The sequence below is a fragment of the Salmo salar genome, chromosome ssa14, assembly GCF_905237065.1.
Source record: "Salmo salar chromosome ssa14, Ssal_v3.1, whole genome shotgun sequence".
In the NCBI taxonomy this organism is placed as follows: Eukaryota; Metazoa; Chordata; class Actinopteri; order Salmoniformes; family Salmonidae; genus Salmo; species Salmo salar.
Window position 1 is genome coordinate 65,724,588 of NC_059455.1, and position 17,514 is coordinate 65,742,101.

The 17,514-nt window shown below is 42.5% G+C and overlaps 1 protein-coding gene across 6 annotated transcripts in view; it reads left to right on the top strand.

The window, feature by feature from the left end:
- Window positions 1–402: 402 nt before the first annotated feature.
- LOC106569926 (F-actin-uncapping protein LRRC16A) overlaps window positions 403–17,514 on the top strand; it is a 29,665-nt gene continuing 12,553 nt past the window's right edge. For 2 of the 6 annotated variants that reach the window (XM_045694697.1, XM_045694696.1), the window contains exons 1-14: window positions 404–764; window positions 1,963–2,060; window positions 4,575–4,625; window positions 11,014–11,073; window positions 11,167–11,288; window positions 11,584–11,681; window positions 11,770–11,840; window positions 13,478–13,551; window positions 13,659–13,734; window positions 15,404–15,492; window positions 16,088–16,182; window positions 16,392–16,478; window positions 16,562–16,665; window positions 16,960–17,037. In XM_045694697.1, coding sequence (XP_045550653.1) covers window positions 725–764; window positions 1,963–2,060; window positions 4,575–4,625; window positions 11,014–11,073; window positions 11,167–11,288; window positions 11,584–11,681; window positions 11,770–11,840; window positions 13,478–13,551; window positions 13,659–13,734; window positions 15,404–15,492; window positions 16,088–16,182; window positions 16,392–16,478; window positions 16,562–16,665; window positions 16,960–17,037 — 1,143 coding nt within the window. In that variant the 5' untranslated portion in view covers window positions 404–724. Of the gene's footprint in view, window positions 765–1,962; window positions 2,061–4,574; window positions 4,626–11,013; window positions 11,074–11,166; window positions 11,289–11,583; window positions 11,682–11,769; window positions 11,841–13,477; window positions 13,552–13,658; window positions 13,735–15,403; window positions 15,493–16,087; window positions 16,183–16,391; window positions 16,479–16,561; window positions 16,666–16,959; window positions 17,038–17,514 lie in introns of all 6 variants that reach the window. The other 4 variants (XM_045694695.1, XM_045694694.1, XM_045694693.1 and 1 more) reach the window with 4 other exon arrangements.

Consider the following 17,514-nt stretch of genomic DNA (forward strand, 5'->3'; position numbering starts at 1 on the left):
TTTATGTACTCTGCGCCATCGTCTTGGAACGCCTTACAAAATACTTTTAAACTGGAATAACTTGTCCCAATTGGTATTTTTAAATCACTGATGAATGATCTTGAGACTGATTCCCTGACCTGTCAATGTTTTTAATTTGCAGTTTTTGATTCTGTTATACTCTTGTGAATTCTATGTTTTTTTTACTAGATTAGATTTCATGTTGTTTGTCTGTAATTTTTGTAATGACTTGGTGCTGCCTATCTTGGCCAGGACTCTCTTGAAAAGGAGATTTTAACTCTCAATGAGCCCTTCCTGGTGAAATAAAGGTTTAATAAGAGAAATAATGAGCGGGCCGGCCCTGCCACCAGGTGTCACATTTTCCCTACTTGACTTCGGTGAGTAGCCTACCTTTTGTTGAGAAGGGAGGGATCATTCACGAGTTGACTGAAAGTATGTGATTATTTTTGCAACAGACTCGCAGAGTAGGCTAGTCCAAGCATGCAACGTTGTCTTCAATTTTCTCATGTCATTTTATTCGTTAATTTCGGCGTTTGAGCTCCAAAAGGTACATTGCTCTGACGCACTGGAGGATGAATGGAGAAAGTAAGCAAAACGACCCCAGGTACTCAAGAAACTGGACTAGGCTACTCGTCGGTGGATAACTTTACATTTTAATCCATGTCGTGTTTATTCTTTGTCGTTGTGCTTTTTTAACTCCACACAGCTCTCCTAATTCTTAAACATGTCTGAAGATGATACGGGGTTTCCTAACGAGTTGCTGGGTAAGAAACTTTAACAGTAATGTAATTTATTTGGCCTAAAATTAACGTTACTACTCTTGCATTGAAATGGTTCATTGTAAATTTCTTAACGACTATGGGGGGGGATAAACATGCTATGTCAGCTGTTTTCTCAAGTTTTCGAGTTCCACCTGATTGCCACATACATTTGTACACAAAGTTGGAGAGAAGAACTGGAGCTGTTCTTCTCATCTCTTGAGAAATTCCCTCAGAGTGTGATGACACCATTGGGATGACATATGCCTCCTCTAGGATAGACCAATGTATGGATAAACCATTGTCATACTACGCAGAGCACAGGACATACAACAAGCCCAGACAGCCATATGAGATTTCTTCCTCAGTTATCCTCACAGGTCTTTCAAAATGTTGCATTTTTCTTTTGAGAATGGACACTAATCAAGTTATGGAACCATCACGAAAACAACTGCAAAAAACTGTTTTCAGACATTAGTTTCAGAGAACTGTGGATACATAAATAGAAGTCCAAACATGGCAGTCTGGGCCATGTTGGGAAATCTCCCTGTCTGTAAATGTTCTGATCTGAGTTGATGACCTCATGTCCAGAGAGTGATGTAATCAAGAGTTTCCCCCACTCTTGCCAGGATTCCCTGAAGAAAAACAAGACTACAAAATGTTTTAGGTGCCTCACCAAAACAGATCAGTCCTTCCCTCAGCTGGTTTCCTGGTTGGCGTCTGACTTCCCTCTTAATATAAATTTGACAACGGAGTCATGAAACCTGTAAGAGGCCGACGCTGGTTAAAGCTGTGTTTGGTACAAAATTAAGCAATAATATTACTCTGACTGCTATTACATGGGACAAAAAAGTGCACCAATGTTGAATTGCTAACCTCCCTAGCACTGCCATATGGCCTGGGGGAAACCCACTGTCTATGGACTGTGTGGTATTTTCAATACTTATGAGTTTCTTTTTGAGTGTAGTGGTTACGAAACTGACATTAGGTCCACTGTTAAAAAAACAGCTCAATGCAGGCAAAGTGAATCCTAAGTTGGGTTGTTTTCCTATCAAAAAGCATTTCTGCTTCTGTTATTCATGATTTCCCAGGCCAAGCATGAGTTATTTTGGATTTTATAAAGGCCTCCGATAAGCCTAGCCCTGAACATGCAGTAGAGGAAACGATAGCATGATCGTATCAATCTTCCAATTGTTCCTCCTAGAGAGTCTGAGAGATGCCGTGGGTAGGAAGATCAAGCTCACCCTGAAGAAGAGGTTGAAACTGGAGGTCAAAGGTGACAAACTGGAGAACCGAGTGCTGGTAAGACATCAGGCCTTTATTCTAGGCCCCCATATAATTGGTTTCTCATTGTGCAGTTCTCTAAATGTAGCGTTACATGTGCAGACACAACACAACCCTTCTATGTAGGAGAACATCAACTTGTCATTCTGAGCACCCCAGTGTTTGTAATTTTCCTCATTCTCTCAAGGTTTCCATGTTTCTCAGCAAAACCTTGTTCCTGTGCCTCATTCACATAACAGCAGGCCTGCAGTCGACTGTTTGACCATAGAACGTTTGAAACACAACCTCACCACTTTCTGTGGACTTGACAGACTGAAATCAATGTATTGACAACCTGAAACAATTTTGTCTGTGGTGTAATATTCTTGTTACTTTGTATGCAGAATATTGGATTTTGATGGTTAAATGTTACATTTTAAATGTTACAGGATGAACCTCCACAACTGTCTAATTTTTGTTAGCAACTTCAGAGCACTTTCAAAAGATAGCCAAAACTTATTGTGTTTCAATTGGAATATCAGTTGCCTCCATCAAACCCAAGGAAGACCAGAGACGCTTCGGGCTCTTTCCAAACAAAATTCTTTTTAAGGTGTTGCAAGCTGATCTTCTTTAACCCTAAGCCCTGGGCTGTGTTCATTAGGCATCGGATGGAAGAAAACAGACTAATACATTTTATTTGCGCCTTTCAAAATACCCAAGAACACTTACAGAATAAGAAACACTCTTTTTCATTTTCCGTTGTAAATCGTTTTCCATTGCATACCCTAATGAACACAGCCCTCTATACAGACACTATTCAGTCTCCCCTCATACTTCATCATCCTTTAACCCCTTCCTCTAAGCCGTGGGCCAGCAAAGACATGAAAAGCATCAGACCCAACTTTCAAAACACATTTGAGCCCCTAGTCTCAGTGTATTATTGTGTAAGAGGAAGAACAATGGATAAAGCGGTGTGGGAGTAGGCCTACTATTGGATATGGGCCTATCATGTTTCATGTAACTGCATGTCTCTAAACCCCGTGTGTGTGGAATATTACTCAGCAGACAATGTATAACAGTGTATGTGGATTTAAAAAACTAAGCTTCTTGGACACTCTTGGCATGCTAATGTTTGCTGCACCACCCTCGAGTAAACAGACAAAAACAAGGTTCCGTTTTAATTGTAGAACATGTGCAGCTGACACCTATGTGTTTCCTAGTTAATAAAAAGGACAAATGTTGGCAACTGATTTTAAACACGTAGTATAATGAGGATATAACTGACTCGTTACTCTAAATATGCATCCTCAACTCATGAAACTCTGCCATTTTCACATTTGAAGGCATATCATTTTCTGGAAAGTTGTCCTTTCTTAGAGTTCAGTGTGAAATGGGCACATTGTAGGCTCTGGGGGCCTATTGGACACGGTGTAGGCTCCGGGGTCCTATTGGACACGGTGTAGGCTCTGGGGGCCTGTTGGACACGGTGTAGGCTCCGGGGGCCTGTGGAACGGGGCCTGTTGGACACGGTGTAGGCTCCGGGGGCCTGTTGGACACGGTGTAGGCTCCGGGGGCCTGTTGGACACGGTGTAGGCTCCGGGGGCCTGTTGGACACGGTGTAGGCTCCGGGGGCCTGTTGGACACGGTGTAGGCTCCGGGGGCCTGTTGGACACGGTGTAGGCTCCGGGGGCTTATTTTCTTTGTAAAGTTCCACAATTTGGTGCATGTATGTTCACTGTCTTGACTTGACACAGAACTTCCCCACAGGACACTGACTGAGCGCATCAGACACTGATTAACACAGCCCACCACATTGGCACATTCCTAGGCCTTGCTAGAATTGGGATTGTAAATTCATCCGCCAAACTCAGTGGTCAAAATTTGGTTGAGCTGTCTTTATTTTTTAAGACACAATGGATAAGTGGGTCTTACCTGCAATAATTATTATGGGATTGTGAAATCTACGTGTGTGTGTGTGTGTGTGAACATGCAATACCCCTCCCCCTCTTTTTACACCTGAGATACTTGAAAATAAAATACAAATCTGAAACAGATTGTCCAGAGCAGAGAGGGGTGGGGTCTCCTGCCTCACACCCAGCCATTGGCTCACTAAGCCACTATCCATGCTCATATTTGGCCTTGAGTGACTTCACTCCAAAAACCAACATACCACAGCTATCTGATCCACAGACAGTTCTCTCTTTCTCCTTTTGACTATAACTGTGTATTCACCTGTCGCATGGTACTTTTGCATGTCTCTAGAAATGAGTTGGCTACCACAGTGTGATTTCAATTGAGTTTGCTCCAGTGTTTTTAAGAATAGAAGGGTTTAACACACAGAAACTATAGTAAAAACAAGAGACCATGTTCTTTACGTATGTCCCAACTCCAGGTCTCTTTCAGTTGGCTCTACAGTTGATATTTAAATTCCTTCTAGACAATAACAGCTGCAAACCGCTGGTGGAAAGGCTTAGTACTGTAACTCTGTCCAGTTCTAGTTGTACAGTTGTTGACTTGCGTTACGTCTCTCTGATCTGTCTCGCTCTCCTACAGGCTTTGGCATCCCATCGGGTCTTTCTGCTTACTGCAAGGGTCCCCACCAAGGTAAGGAGAAGTGTGCCGTGTGTGCGAGGTGAGACGGCGTACATGCACATGTGAGACACTGTGAGTGTTTGAATGTGTGTTACTGTTTATCCTGATCTTCCGATGTCTCAAATAGCTGCGTCCCACAGAAGTTTAAACATTAGTTTACTAGTGTACTGCATGGTGCTACATCTGTGCATAGTGCTACGAGAGTTAACATCAATATTACTCAAGGCCAATTAAGTTCTTGTGAAGTTGAAATCGCTGCAACTCCCTTTTATGTACTATGTAATGATGACAGACAGGGAATTCACTCCATTACGACACATAGTAAGTAGAGGTTTGAGTGAGTGGGAGGACTTCTGTCTGGATGAATTGAGGAAATTCAATTAGACTGACTGTCTTCCTCCCGCCCCCAGTCATCCCAGATGGTCCTCCTTGGGAATGTTTGGTTAGTCTATCTCCGAGCGTGCTCTTGCTTGTTTTGGAGGAGCGCTTCTGGAATTCTCTCTGGTACGGTTGCTGGCCCAAGGAGCAAGTCTCTGCAGATCTCTCCCCTATTTCTGTTGAACTTTTTTGACTCTCTCTCCCTTAAGGTTTGAGGTTTTTCAGAAAGCATCGACTGTTTTTCTTTCCCACAGGCTGTGTTCACAGCTGCATTGTGGGAAAACATATCAGATGTCATGGCATATGGTGGGACCTGCTCACTTGTGCCGGGCGCTAATGTACTGGTTAACAAATACCAGTAACTGCAACTACTTCACTGCAATCTTTGGACTGTGCATTTCATGAATGCGATTAATTACAAATACAGTGCCTTCAGAAAGTATTCACACCCCTTGACTTTTTCCACATTTTGTTGTCTACAAAGTGGGATTAAAATAGTTTTTTGTCAACGATCTACACAACTTTCTTGGTAAAGTGAATGAAAAAATCTAACATTTGTAAAGAATTTATGAAAAATAAAACACTATCTTGATTAGATAAGTATTCAAACCCCTGAGTCAATACATGTTAGGATCACCTTTGGCAGCAATTACAGCTGTGAGTCTTTCTGGATAAGTCTCTAAGAGCTTTGCACAACTGGATTGTACAATATTTGCACATAATTCTTAAAACAATTCTTCAAGCTCTGCCAAGTTACTTGTTGATCATTGGTAGACAGCCATTTTCAAGTCTTGCCATAGATTTTAAAGCTGGTTTAAATCCAAACTGTAACTAGGCCACTCAGGAACATTCCATGTCATCTTGGTAAGCAGTACTGTTATTGACCTGCTCAAAGGTGAATTTGTCTCCCAGTGTCTGTTGGAAAGCAGACTGAACCAGGTTTTCCTCTTGGATTTTGCCTGTGCTTAGCTCTATTCTGTCTATTTTTATCATAAAAAAACTCCCTAGTCCTTGTCGATGACAAGCATACCCATAACATGATGCAGCCACCACCATGCTTGAAAATATGAAGTGGTACTCAGTGACATGTTGGATTTGACCCAAACATATTGCTTTGTATTCAGGACATAAAGTTAATTTCTTTGCCACGTATTTATTTTTTATTCTGCACGGTAATGGTCACCAACCTTTTCTGAGGCAAGTTCACTTTCTGATCAAAATGCAAGCCAAGATCTACCACTCAGATTTTTTTGGGGAGCATGAATTAAAAAGCGTAAGCCTATGCAACATTAACCTATTAAAAACAGTACTGTAGCAATGAGGTTTGTGCAGTGGGCTATAGGACCAATACATTATCACCACATTAGCTTTGCATGAAATGCCGTGCCAATGCATTGTTGTTCAGGCCATTTAAAAACATATATATTTAGGGGTAGGCTATAATATGACCACACTGGTAATAGATCAGTTGTTGTATTACTTGCGAGGCACAGCTGAGTGTGCATGTATTTAAATAGTGTTCTGATTATTTGCTCTTTTTTTAGTGCTGTCTATTCATGGGATACTGTTTGAAAGCAGTGATTTAAAAGAGAAAATATACATACACTTGGCACAATGCTAAGTTGCACAAACATAGGGGGCTTTCCGGGGCGTCTATGAAGATAGTTCAGACACATGAAATGGTTAAATTTAAACACTTCTCCTACCGCCAACAGCGGGTTTTTACAGAAATGTTTTGCGATCAAGTAGAAATGCTTTGGAGACCATTGCTGTACAGACATCTTTCTTTTCACTATGTGAATTAGGTTAGTATTGTGGAGTAGTTACAGTGTTGTGATCCATCCTCAGTTTTCTCCTATCACAGCTATTAAAGTCTTAACTGTTTTAAAGTCATCATTGGCCTCATGGTGGAATCCGGAGCGGTTTCCTTCCTCCCGGGCAACTGAGTCTGGAAGGACGCCTGTATATTTGTAGAGACTGGGTGTATTGATACACCATCCAAAGTGTAATTAATAACTTCACCATGCTCAAAGAGATATTCAATGTAGGCTTTTTTTTTTACCGATCTACCAATAGGTGCTCTTCTTTGTGAGGCATTGGAAACCTCCCTGGTCTTTGTGGTTGAATCTGTGTTTTGAAATTCACTGCTTAACTGAGTTACCTTACAATTATCTGTATGTGAGGGGTACAGAGATGATGTAGTCATTCAATCTTGTAAAACATTATAATTGCACACCGTGAGTCCGTGCATCTTATGTGACTAGTTAAGCAAATGTTTACTCCTGAACTTATTTAGGCTTGCCATAACAAAGGGGTTGAATACTTACTGACTCAAGACATTTCAGCTTTTCATTTTTAATTCATTTGTAACAATTTCTAAAAACATGATTCCACTTTGACATTATGGGGTATTGTGTGTAGGCCATTGACAAATCTAAATGTAATCAATTTTCAATTCAGGCAGCGTAACAACAAAAGGTGGAAAAAGTCAAGGGGTGTGAATACTTTCTGAAGCTACTGTACTTCTTCAATTGCTAGTCATTAAAACCCATGCACTTAAAGAAAAGTTACACTATTTGCAGAGCCCTACAAATATTCATGCTAATTCCTCTTTCGGGTGTATTTTAGTCTTCTACTCGTAACCTCTGGAAAGGTAAAAACCCTGAGGAGGTGATTTTTGGTAACACCAGGCTACATGCTTATTACAAGTTATACATAAAGCATTATAGCTGCAGGCTAAAGTTTTAGCATTTAGTTTTCTTGTATCCTGGAAAGAAGTCATTGTATGATGGTGTTTGGATTATTATACGCTCTGTGTACGACAGAGGCTCAGTTGTTCCTGGGAGTAAATCTCGCCCTTGGAGTTTTGTGTGCTGAGCAAAGACATTGGAGGGATTTAACAGCTGGAGAGGGAGTTTCTTTCCTCCTTCAGCCTGGGCCTCTAGCATCAGAAAGATAGCAGCTCTGGATTAGTTTGACCTCCTCCTTTCCTTCTCTCTCTCTCTCACTCTCTCCTGTCATCCTGCCAGGTGTGTGTGTGTGTGTGTGGCATATTGGGGTTTGTCCATCTAAACTATACAGTGAGGGGGAAAAAGTATTTGATCCCCTGCTGATTTTGTACGTTTGCCCACTGACAAAGAAATGGTCAGTCTATATTTTTAATGGTAGGTTTATTTGAACAGTGAGAGACAGAATAACAACAAAAAAATCCAGAAAAACGCATGTCAACAAATCTTATAAAATGATTTGCATTTTAATGAGGGAAATAAGTATTTGACCCCTTCTCAATCAGAAAGATTTCTGGCTCCCAGGTGTCTTTTATACAGGTAACGAGCTGAGATTAGAGCACACTCTTAAAGGGAGTGCTCCTAATCGCAGCTTGTTACCTGTATAAAAGACACCTGTCCACAGAAGCAATCAATCAATCAGATTCCAAACTCTTCACCATGGCCAAGACCAAAGAGCTCTCCAAGGATGTCAGGGACAAGATTGTAGACCTACACAAGGCTGGAATGGGCTACAAGACCATCGCCAAGCAGCTTGGTGAGAAGGTGACAACAGTTGGTGCGATTATTCGCAAATGGAAGAAACACAAAAGAACTGTCAATCTCCCTCAGCCTGGGGCTCCATGCAAGATCTCACCTCGTGGAGTTGCAATGATCATGAGAACGGTGAGGAATCAGCCCAGAACTACACGGGAGGATCTTGTCAATGATCTCAAGGCAGCTGGGACCATAGTCACCAAGAAAACAATTGGTAACACACTACGCCGTGAAGGACTGAAATCCTGCAGCGCCCGCAAGGTCCCCCTGCTCAAGAAAGCACATATACATGCCCGTCTGAAGTTTGCCAATGAACATCTGAATGATTCAGAGGACAACTGGGTGAAAGTGTTGTGGTCAGATGTGACCAAAATGGAGCTCTTTGGCATCAACTCAACTCGCCGTGTTTGGAGGAGGAGGAATGCTGCCTATGACCCCAAGAACACCATCGAAACATTATGCTTTGGGGGTGTTTTTCTGCTAATGGGACAGGACAACTTCACCGCATCAAAGGGACGATGGACGCGGCCATGTACTGTCAAATCTTAGGTGAGAACCTCCTTCCCTCAGCCAGGGCATTGAAAATGGGTCGTGGATGGGTATTCCAGCATGACAATGACCCAAAACACACGGCCAAGGCAACAAAGGAGTGGCTCAAGAAAAAGCACATTAAGGTCCTGGAGTGGCCTAGCCAGTCTCCAGACTTTAATCCCTTAGAAAATCTGTGGAGGGATCTGAAGGTTCGAGTTGCCAAACGTCAGCCTCGAAACATTAATGACTTGGAGAAGATCTACAAAGAGGAGTGGGACAAAATCCCTCCTGAGATGTGTGCAAACCTGGTGTCCAACTACAAGAAACGTCTGAACTCTGATTGCCAACAAGGGTTTTGTCACCAAGTACTAACTCATGTTTTGCAGAGGGGTCAAATACTTATTTCCCTCATTAAAATGCAAATCAATTTATAACATTTTTGATGTGTTTTTATGGATTTTTTTTGTTATTCTGTCTCTCACTGTTCAAATAAACCTACCATTAAAATTATAGACTGATCATTTCTTTGTCAGTGGGCAAACGTACAAAATCAGCAGGGGATCACTTTCACCCAGTTGTCCTCTGAATCATTCAGATGTTCATTCATACCTGGGATAGGATATAGTAATCATTCTAACCCCCCCCCCCAAAAAAAGATATAGATGTACTATTGTAAAGTGGTTGTTCCACTGGATATCATAAGGTGAATGCACCAATTTGTAAGTCGCTCTGGATAAGAGCGTCTGCTAAATGACGTAAATGTAAATGGGATCAAATACTTTTTTCCCCTCACTGTATATACAAAAGTATGTGGACACCCCTTCAAATTAGTGGATTCGGCTATTTCAGCCACACCCATTGCTGATGTGTATAAAATTGAGCACACAGCCATGCAATCACCATAGACAAACATTGGCAGTAGAATAGCCTTACTGAAGTGCTCAGTGACTTTCAACATGACACCGTCCAAACTGCCTCTGGAAGCAACGTCAGCAGAAGAACTGTTTTTCGGGAGCTTCATGAAATGGGTTTCCAAGGCCGAGCAGCCACACACAAGCCTAAGATCACCATGCGCAATGCCAAGCGATGGCTGGTGTGGTGTAACGCTCGCCGCCATTGGACTCTGGAGCAGTGGGAACGTGTTCTCTGGAGTGATGAATCATGCTTCACCATCTGGCAGCCCGATGGACGAATCTGGGTTTGGCGGATGCCAGGAGAATCTGCCCCAATGCATAGTGCCAACTGTAAAGTTTGGTGGAGGAGAAATAATGGTCTGGGGCTGTTAGGCCACCTAGTTCCAGTGAAGGGAAATCTTAATGCTACAACATAAAATGACTTACTAGACGATTCTGTGCTTCCAACTTTGTGGCAACAGCTTGGGGAACGCCCTTTCCTGTTTCAGCATGACAATGCCCCCGTGCACAAAGCTGAGGTCCATACAGAAATGGTTTGTCGAGATCAGTGTAGAAGAACTTGACAGGCCTGCACAGAGCCCTGACCTCAACGCCATTGAACCCCTTTGGGATGAATTTGAACACTGACTGTGAGCCAGGCCTAATCACCCGACATCAGTGCCCTACCTCAGTAATGCTCTTGTGGCTAAATGCTGCGGGGACTTGCTTCCATTGTTCCAACATCTAGTGGAAAAGCCTTCCCAGAACGGTGGAGGCTGTTATAGCAGCAAAGGGGGGACCAACTCCATATTAATGGCCATGATTTTGGAATGAGATGTCCACATACTTTTGGTCATGTTGTGTATCTCAGTGCTTGTTTATGACTTTGTGTCTCTGTTTTTGTCAGTGTTGGCCTTATAGCTGTGAAAGAGAAAGTGGACACGTGTCCTTGTGCCTCACATGTTTAGATTTTTATCAATGTGTTTTCCAACATTTTGATTCCATACCTTTTTAATTTCTGCTCGAGTATTGTGCAGATTTTTGTTGTGGTTTCAGATTGAACAGACCTTCAATTACCTAGATATACAGGGGATCACTAGTAACAAGCCCACTCAGGTAAGATAGTCCTGACTATTAAACAACTTCTGTTGAAACCAAACCTGTTACAGACAGACGGTATCAGTTGACACTGTGTTGCGCCCCCTACAGTTGTTGTTGGAGTATGACCGAGGCCAGCTGTCCCTGAAGCTTGGCTCTGTGGAGGATGTGGATGAGGTGGTGGCCCACATTGGGAGCTGTCTACACAGAATCTGTCCAGGTCTCTCCCCAGCGTAGGTCCCCTCTACTTTGTCACTCTCTCTTTGTTACTTTCTCTATTGTCACTTCATTATTCTTTTACTCATACAAACACTTACATTAGTGAGTCACTCATTCATTCACTTGTGTACTCATTCACTCGCTTGTGTACTCATTCACTTCCTCAGACTGTCACCCACTCTCACTTTACTCATGTCCAACATGATAAAGTGACAGTGTGTGTTTTTGTCCTCTGGGCTGACATGATAGAGTGACAGAAGTCGACATGGTAAAGTGACAGTTTGTGGTGTGTCCCCTGCACTGTGAAAGGAAGGTGATGAAGAAGTTGACCCTGAAGCCTCCTGAGAGGATGGCCGTCCTACAGTCTCTATGGGAGGACCAGGCCACCACAGACCTAGGGCCATGTGGTAACGTTATAATAAAGAACATATTTCACAAAAATCCCAACTATGACATAGTTGACTTTCTGTATTCACCTCTCTCATTCTCTCGTAGGTGGTTTCTCCCACATGTACTGGTGTCTCTGTGACCAGCTGGGTCTGCCATTCAGAGAGGAGGTGCAGTGGGTTAGTAGATTTGTCTCCTTCCGTTTTCATTTAATATTGCTAATTGATCATAGTGTAACGGGGGCAGTTTATGGAGGTCCAGTAGCCTGACTATCCTGTTCATGTTGATAGGCATCTGTTCTAAAGTTTCTAACATTGTCCTTCTTGAAATACATGTATGCTGACCTGGCTTTACAGTTGTGGCCAAAAGTTTTGAGAATTACAAAAATATACATTTTCACAAAGTTTGCTGCTTCAGTGTCTAGCTATTTTTTGTCAGATGTTACTATGGAATACTGAAGTATAATTACAAGCATTTCATAAGTGTCAAAGGCTTTTATTGACAATTACATGAAGTTGATGCAAAGAGTCAATATTTGCGGTGTTGACCCTTCTTTTTCAAGACCTCTGCAATCTGCCCTGGCATGCTGTCAATTAACTTCTGGGCCACATCCTGACTGATGGCAGACCATTCTTGCATACTCAATGCTTGGAGTTTGTCAGAATTTGTGAGTTTTTGTTTGTCCACCTGCCTTTTGAGGATTGACCACAAGTTCTCAATGGGATTAAGGTCTGGGGAGTTTCCTGGCCATGGACCCAAAATATCGATGTTTTGTTCCCCGAGCCACTTAGTTATCACTTATGGCAAGGTGGTCCGTCATGCTGGAAAAGGCATTGTTCGTCACCAAACTGTTTCTGGATGGTTGGGAGAAGTTGCTCTCAGAGGATGTGTTGGTACCATTCTTTATTCATGGCTGTGTTCTTAGGCAAAATTGTGAGTGAGCCCACTCCCTTGGCTGAGAAGCAACCCCATACATGAATGGTCTCAGGATGCTTTACTGTTGGCATGACACAGGACTGATGGTAGCGCTCACCTTGTCTTCTCCGGACAAGCTTTTTTCCGGATGCCCCAAACAATCAGAAAGGGGATTCATCAGAGAAAATGACTTTACCCCAGTCCTCAGCAGTCCAATCCCTGTACCTTTTGCAGAATATCAGTCTGTCCCTGATGTTTTTCCTGGAGAGAAGTGGCTTCTTTGCTGCCCTTCATGACACCAGGCCATCCTCCAAAAGTCTTCGCCTCACTGTGCGTGCAGATGCACTCACACCTGCCTGCTGCCATTCCTGAGCAAGCTCTGTACTGGTGGTGCCCCGATCCCGCAGCTGAATCAACTTTAGGAGACGGTCCTGGCGCTTGCTGGACTTTCTTGGGCGCCCTGAAGCCTTCTTCACAACAATTGAACCGCTCTCCTTGAAGTTCTTGATGATTTAGGTGCAATCTTTCTGGCAGCAATATCTTTGCCTGTGAAACCCGTTTTGTGCAAAGCAATGATGACGGCACGTGTTTCCTTGCCGGTAACCATCGTTGACATGGGAAGAACAATGATTCCAAGCACCACCCTCCTTTTGAAGCTTCCAGTCTGTTACTCGAACTCAATCAGCATGACAGAGTGATCTCCAGCCTTGTCCTCGTCAACACTCACACCTGTGTTAACAAGAGAATGACTGACATGATGTCAGCTGGTCCTTTTGTGGCATGGTTGAAATGGAGTGGAAATGTTTTTGGGAGGATTCAGTTCATTTGCATGGCAAAGAGGGACTTTGCAATTAATTGCAATTCATCTGATCACTCTTCATAACAGTTTGTTGCCCAACAGGATGTGGACACAATCTATCAGACCCAGGACACCAGAGAACTGAACCTGCAGGATTTTGTACATCTTGATAACCGGTAACTTCACTTCCTTATTTCACTGCTGTCAAATGTACACATTGCGTGAACAACAGTGTCTTTTATACCATTCTGTTTTTTATAATCGATGCTATTTACTTCTCCAGAGATTTGGTGGCCATCATTGTGGTCCTGGAGTATAACCAATGGTTCACCAAGCTCTCCACAAAGGACTTCAAACTGGTACATTTAATTCTGAACCATGCTGGTGACCATTTTCCATTTTCTGTTACACTTATGAAGGGAAAAACTATTTGCCATCGTACAGTTTAACCGAGGTAAATAAATTGGAGAAACAAGCATCATGCCACTCTTGAAGAGAGGTGGAAGTTAAGTAAATTGTGGTAACACTTTACATTAAGCCTGTACTGTAGGTATATATGTTGTGATTAGTGCTGGGCGATTAACTGAAATTACGGTTATTATAATTTTTTGAAACTAATTGACCAACGTCGGTTCAATTATTTGAATTCCATTTTGTTCTGTTTTTTTTTTTGTTGCTAAGTTTCTCTAGAGATAAATCAGATCAAGCCCAAACTGTGCGATGTAGAAGGGAGTTGTAGTTTTTAACAGGCCAATATTCTACATAGTTTCGCACAGAAAACGTGATAATGAACTACTCTGGTCTGTGTGGGGCTGTTTTGGGGTTTCTTTTACGCCTGCTATGTTAGGTTAGTATGGGGTAGACATGGAGAGGGAGAAGAAACAGAAGAATAGAGAAATGGTTTCTTCACAAGGGATCTCTACCGGAAAATACCTGATCTCAGTGATTTGATGGTTTGTATTCAGCAGTCATAAAAGTGGCAAAACTGCACATTTTTAGAGTGGCCTTTTATTATCCCCAGCAGATGGTGCAACCTGTGTAATGATCATGCTGTTTAATCAGCTTCTTGGTATGCCATGCCTGTCAGGTGGATGGATTATCTTGGCAAAGGAGAAATGCTCACTAACAAGGATGTAAACAAATTTTTCACAAAATATGGAAGAACTTTTGGTGCATATTGAAAATGTTATGGATCTTTTATGTGACCAACACTTTACATGTTGCATTTTTTGTTGTTCAGTTTTTGAAGAACTACTAAAATGGGGATTTTGTCAGACAGCAGCTCTATAGAGATGAGATGATGACTTGGAATTAAATAATAGTCATCAAATAAAACAAATGTAATATACATAACAAATTAAATATTTGATTAAAGTAAAGTGATAACTGATGGTTAATAAGTGATAAGCAGTAATGGACAGTCACTACCGTCATGGGACTTTTATCAATTGTTTTATTCTGTGTTACAGCATTCAACGCACATAATGCATACTGTCGTGCGTCTGTTTTAAAAAATGATTGAAATCGAAAACTCTAAATGTTTAATAATCATACCGAAATGACCTCAAACACTAATAGCTCAGCACTAATTAGGATGCAGTTAAAATGCATTGTAAGACTTTCATTAAGTGCTTATTTTGTATTGAAACCATTCTTTATTATGTAACTTCCTCTATCCTCTGAGAGTGGCTGAACACGCATTGTAAAGGGTACTCTGTCCACAGCAGGAAGAGGACAGCTGTGTGTGTATAAAGGAGTGTGTGTTCTGGTGGTGGCAGGCAGAGAGGAGGCATGAGGATGAGATGTCAACAAGCGCTTATTAGTCAGGGATGGTGTGACTGCTGCTGATACTTAGTCATAGTGTGTTTGCTCACACACTGTGTGCGTGTGTGTGTTTTGGTGAATGTGTTTGCGTTCTTGTGTGTGTTTATGCATTTAAAGGTTTTACGTTTTTGTACAGTAAGTTATTCATCTGTGTTTACACAAGCCTGAGCTTGTTACTTTTCACACTGAAGTGTTTGCTTGCAGTCCACAGATGTGTGTGAACAAATTCTGCGAGTTGTGGCCCGCTCCAGTCGCTTAGAGGAGCTGGTTTTAGAGAATGCAGGTCTCAGAAGGTGAGCACTAAGCACTGGTAATAAGCTATATTGGCTTTTATTTTATCCAGCACACACACACACACACACAGATGCGGGTGCAAACACAAAATGCACACACACAGTTTCAGAATGGATCATGCTCTCGAACACAGCCACCTTCCATGCATGCTGTTCAATGGGAAGCTAAGGGAGCAAGCTCACACACTAGTTAAACACATGACTCTCACTATTATCAGAAATATACTTCACGTAGAAAATCCTGAGAACTTATGTAGAGCTGTGGGGAAAAGTATATCCAATTGAGCTTCAGCCCAGCCCAAACGAAAGATGGGGAATCGGGTGCTCGACTGAGGGACATGAAAATCCCCAAAACACTCATTTCCCCTGGGTACTTCAACTGGTGACTATCCGGAAGAATAAAGAGCACTCTGTTTCTGCGTCAGTCTGATACATTTATTGACGGGACAAACAAACAATAGGCTCTGATGAAGGCGATTCATGCCGACACGTAAGCATGTTGTTTTTCTTTATTCTCCCAGATAGGCACCGGTGTCCTGGGGTGAGGAATGTTTTTGGGATTATGTAGAGCCTTGTCTTTCTTGATTTTTTTCAGTGATTTTGCGCAGAAGCTAGCCAACGCTCTGACCTGCAACCCTGCCTCTGCACTTCACACCCTCAACCTCACAAACAACTCCCTGGAGGACAAGGGTACGACAAACTCCCTGCTTTCATTTTTTTTAAATGATATTCAATGATTTAGATATATAGGATACTGCACAGATCTAGAATTCTAGCTTCTAGTATTCTGTCCTACATTGGCATGGATCGTCTCAATGGCCAAACGTGTCTCGAAGCTTCAAGTTCATGAGAGGTTTAAGTCTGTTCATAAGTTTGTAATGCACTTTATTTTTTTCTAGGCGTATCTGCTCTCAGTGCACAGCTGGCCAAACTCCCAATGGGTCTCAAGCATCTGAACCTTTCAAAGACCTCCATATCGCAAAAGGGTATTGAAATTCATAACCAATTTCCTGGACAAATATCATGTGGTATGTCATTTCCTCTGAACTTCCTGTGTATGTGTTGTCAGGGGTTAACAGTCTTGCCCAGGCGCTGAGTGCCAACCCTGCTGTCCCCACTACCCTCACACACCTGGACCTCTGTGGGAACTCACTCCGAGGAGACGACCTCTCAGTATGTACATCTCCTGGTAGAAGTAGCTAAGCACAGTTCTAGGATCGGCTAACACGCCACTCTTAATCATAAGGGGAGGGAGTGCAGAACTGATCTTAGATCAGTGTTGTATTGGCAACATAATCAAAATCTTAAATGTTCTGTCCTGGCTTTCATGTATTTTTCACACAGGCCACAGAAATGGTGTGAAATAGAATTTGAAATATTAAGTGAAAGACCTAGTCCTAATTCCCCTTCATTGTACTCAGTATTTTATGTTTGTTTTCTTCATCATTTCTCTGACTCTTTTCACAGAATCTGTACAATTTCCTGGGTCAACATAACAGTCTAGTAACTCTGGATCTGTCCAGCAGTGACTGCTGTCTGGACCAAGTGAGTGAACCCTCATCCAATCCTAAGAAGAATTCACACTGCTATAGCTAGGCAATGATTGGACAATTGGACTTTAACCCTTTTAATGGGCACATTACAAAGCTATTCTAAACCGAATCAATATTCTATATTAAGTAGATTAGTTTAATTGTAATAATATGCAATTGGCCTCCTGAGTGGCGCAGTGGTCTAAGGCACTGCGTCTCAGTGCTAGAGGCGTCACTACAGACCTGGGTCTGATCCCAGGCTGTGTCGCAGCTGACTGCGACCGGGATACCCATGAGGCGGCGCACAATTGGCCCAGTGTCGTCCGGGTTAGGGGAGGGTTTGGCTGGCCGGGATGTCCTTGTCCCATCGCGCTCTAGCGACTCCTTGTGGTGGGCCGGGTGCATGCATGCTGACTTTGTTTGCCAGTTGTACAGTTTTTTTCCTCTGACACATTGGTGCGACTGGCTTCCGGGTTAAGCGAGCAGTGTG